This window comes from Macrosteles quadrilineatus, unplaced genomic scaffold (genome assembly GCF_028750875.1).
Source record: "Macrosteles quadrilineatus isolate MER2022 unplaced genomic scaffold, UCM_ALF_1.0 Scaffold_7__1_contigs__length_78375512, whole genome shotgun sequence".
NCBI lineage: Eukaryota > Metazoa > Arthropoda > Insecta > Hemiptera > Cicadellidae > Macrosteles > Macrosteles quadrilineatus.
This window is the reverse complement of record NW_026542600.1, coordinates 42057791-42061921: the sequence shown is the minus strand read 5'-3', so window position 1 is coordinate 42061921 and position 4131 is coordinate 42057791. Positions and strand designations below refer to the sequence as shown.

The 4131-nt window shown below is 34.2% G+C and overlaps 1 protein-coding gene across 1 annotated transcript; it reads right to left on the bottom strand.

The window, feature by feature from the left end:
* Positions 1 to 585: 585 nt before the first annotated feature.
* LOC128999181 (uncharacterized) lies at positions 586 to 3762 on the bottom strand. The gene is made up of 2 exons (XM_054425582.1): positions 3576 to 3762; positions 586 to 1126 (listed from the first exon to the last, which is right to left on the bottom strand). The coding sequence occupies exons 1-2, from the start codon at positions 3704 to 3706 to the stop codon at positions 790 to 792; spliced, it is 468 nt and encodes a 155-aa protein (XP_054281557.1). The 5' UTR covers positions 3707 to 3762; the 3' UTR covers positions 586 to 789.
* Positions 3763 to 4131: the final 369 nt, after the last annotated feature.

The following is a 4131-nucleotide window of genomic DNA, read 5'->3' as shown; positions in this document are numbered from 1 at the left end:
TAGATAATACTTAAACAATAAAATGCCTTTAGATAATAGACTAAAAACAACTACAGTAAATGTGATACTTAGGCAACCGGCATAACATGTTGTCAAGTTTATTACCTTGCTGGAAAAAAAAACAATCCTCTGGACTCCATTCAAAACACTGGTGGTATTACAGGAGATCTCCTCGTAAACGACCTCGCATTAACCGCTACTCTCTTATCCGCCCTCGCTCTTAAAATATTACTTTAACCGACCTTGTTTAGAGAGCACCTTCCAAGAATCTCGGCATTTTTGCTACAATACACTCTACAGGATGTTACTTAAGAATAAGCTATTGAGATGCTATAAACGAACATCCTGTCTTGTAATGAAATAGTTGTTTATATTTTTAATTTTGACAATAACTTCTGTACTGTACTTACTTTGATCAGGAAACCATTAATTCCAGATGTATTTGATTCTATAATTTATTTTGTCTTAGAGACAATATAAAATATTTTCTTGTTTTTTTAACAAATAACTGATGACAAAGAACTAATATAAGTGCATGGTTTGTATTGACTATTTCGGGACAAAGTTGTAATAATGTGTTAAAATTCTTAGTAAGGTGCAAAAAGTATCTTACAATCAATCTAAAAATATTCAAGACCAAAAAACCTTTCAAAGGAATTTAATTCCACTCCTAACTTCTTGCCTGCCAAATTTATCATGCAAACAAAGACGTGTATCAAATTACAATGACTTGCGCTCCATTGATTTTTCAGAGGATTGCTTTTCCAGAGGAAGACTTATTTTAAGAATCTACCAGTCGCCCCCAAAACCACCCCTGTTGAGCACCCGGGGCTCGAAGTACCGATGGTATGCGAGGTAACGATAGTAATCTTCTTCGCTCATGATGAGAAGCTGAAACAAGCAGCAAGGAGTGCAACGCTTGTCTTCTTCCGAACTGTTTTCCAACCACTTATTTACGCAGCACTTGGCCGGACAAACATTCATGTTCTCCAGTTTAGACAAAAAGAGACTGACATTCAATGAGAAGTCTGCTGCGGCGTCTTCAGTCTCAAAGTTAAGCGCCATCTTGGAAGAATGCTTGTTGCAAATCTCCATCACGTGGTAGGTGGTGCTCTCCCGTGTGTATCTGACAACATAAACAAGTTTGAGGGGATCAAGTGACTGCTGAGGGCACAATATTCTATCCATCTATTCTCAAGATCGTCATGAGTTAGAAACACCCCTGCCACTACTTTTCTTGTTGTGTGTGTTAGCAAGTTTCTTCCCAGTTCTCACTTAGGCGTAGTTTAAACATGTACCAAACCTTAAATTGTGTATATTTGTCCAAGCAGCTAGCTAACAGTGTGTATACAGGGTGGTTCGCGTAAGGTGTCTCAAATTGATTTCAGACAAACCGTTTGTCCTACAATGATGCAGTAAAACTATTTCCCACTAAATAAACCCCAAGGAATAACGTAAAAATATTTTAAATGTTTTTTTTATAAAGGGTGTTCAAAAACCAGAACCCTCTAGTTTAAACTATAAGCTTTAAACTAGTTTAAATCTCGGAAATATCAAATACAAACATATATCATATTATACATAATTTTAAAGCCGTATTAAAAAAGAAACATTTTGTTGAAAACGGAACTAAATTATCTTTAGCCGTTTCAAAATGGCAGCCATTTATTTGAAAAAGTTTGATTTTTACAGAATAACCTGTATTTTTCTTGAAATTGCAGATATCTTTACCCTGATTCAAATATCGTATTCCTTATGAGCTAAATATTTATTCTGGTATTAGATATTATAAAATTATCCCAAAAAAATTCAAAAAAATTTGTTTTGAAAATATTTACATAGCCAAAACTTAAAAAGTTAATAGCATCATATGTCAAACAGCACATCATTTTATAGGTCTTGCTATTCCAAGCAACTTTCAAATCTAGACCATACCCATATCTCTTTTAGTTTTTGAGTTCTCAGCAAATAACATGCTTTCTCCATATAAAACGCATGTTAATTGTTAACACAGCTACAGTACCCTATTTCGCACAACAATCGGACAGCTGATTTTAAAAAATGAGGTGATATCTAAGAGAAAAAATCAGAAAAACAGCGTACAAGAGCGTAAAAATAAATAAAAATATTTGTACGTTATTCCTTGGGGTCGATTTAGTGGGAAATAATTTTATTTCATCCTTGTACTGTACGTTAAGCCGTTTTTCCGTAATCAGTTTGAGACACCGAATTTAGCCTTACGTGGGACACCCCTGTATATATTATTTTCAATTTAATTTATATTCATTGTTAGTTAAATTTATAATTGATTTATTCTCATAGTTTATTATTGTTACCATTGAACTTTTAATGATATTTTTGTAATTGTTGTCTTTTTATAACTTCTATTAATTACTTAAGAGACAGTGAAGGACTCATAAAACTCCATGCTACTGATTCAAACTGACAAAACTTATATTTTATAAGTAACAATATTTTTAGAGCAGACAGAAAGCCCTTAAAAATAAAGCCCTTTAAATAAGGAAGTTTTTAGTAATATTTGTTTAACTCAGCGGAACTCGGTAACCGAGAAATAAATTGCTGAATGATATTTAAATTTTTGTTGATATTAAAAATAATTGTTTAACGAAGAAATTTAAGAGTCTTCCTTAGTGGAAGCCATGTTAGATTTCTTCCCCATAAGAACAATGTTAACTTTGGGTCCAAATATCTCATCAGCAAATTGTCATATAATTATGGATAAGGAGTTAAATTTAAGGAATTGCGGTCCTCTAGAGATTGACGTTTTTTATTTCACAATTTTTAATTTTTATAATGAATAATTGATTATTAATTAGCTTAAAATTAAGCTAATTATTGAAAGGAAATGAAAATGGATTTTCGAAATTCAAAAACCTCAGTCACGAGTCTATTATGTTAAAAATACAAATTATAAATTTCAAAGCTATATCTTAACAAATAACGCCGTTACGTGTCCACAAATGATGTAATGTTTAACATTGTTCTTATGGGGAAGAAATTCAACATGGCTTCCACTAAGGAAGACTCTTAAATAGAATTTTTTTCCGCACCCCAACGATTATGTGTTATATCTATTTAAAATTTTGTCAGGATTCTGAAAATGACATTTAAATTAACAATTAGTGCCTTTTTAACAGAGTCATATAACCTTTTTCATAACAACTACAATAATTTTTGAAAAATCTTAATTTATTTGTTATTCCCTAATGGTTGAGGTTGGGAACCTCAAATGTGCGTCATTATGTCACCATTACCATGAAGTTTGATGAAAAATTTTATTTAACACTTATGACCGGACACCCTGTATATAAATATACCTATATATAAATATATATATATATATATACATGAATTTGAACGGATGGTGTTTTTGGCCTCTAGGGACCTCAAAACGAAAAAGTAAATTGGTCCCGGGTACAGGTCTTACCATGAGTACTACGGTAATAGCTTATTCCCTGTATGGGAAATTCGCTAAAAGGTTAGTGATTAATCCAGGTTCTACTGTAGGCTACTCAAAATGAAATGCATGGATTTTTAACTTTTGCTTGACTCACCCAGACCGCCAACTGATGGTATCCTTGCACAGTACAAGCCCTGTGGATCGTTCAGCGATGATGATCCACAACTCTGGAGTGTCGTACTCCATTGACAGGACGAGGAGTGGTACTCCCCACCACAACTCCATCCACACCTGGCTCCTATTGCAAAGATGAACGGATGCTGCGCTCTTGCTGATCACCACTTTCAGATTCCTTCCAGAGTAAAGTTCATCAATCGTTTGTCTCTCCTCCTCAGTCACATACTTATCAAACATCCCTTTGAAAACCAAGCATCTAGTTTCGAGCATTAAACACAATTCAGATGGCTCAAAATATTCGTCTTCAGGAACCACGGGGTCTGCGGTTGCCCCCTCTGACTGCTCCTCAGCTGATGTTGTTGGACCTTGAGCAAATTCATAGGTGACCTTAACAGCACGTTGTTTCTTCAACAGTTGGTGATGTTGTGACTCTGACAATTCCATTTCTTCATCGTCACTGAAATACTCTTCAACCGTAGAATCATGTTCATCTGAAGCAGCTCGACCTTTCTTATTCTTACAAGCTGATTTGG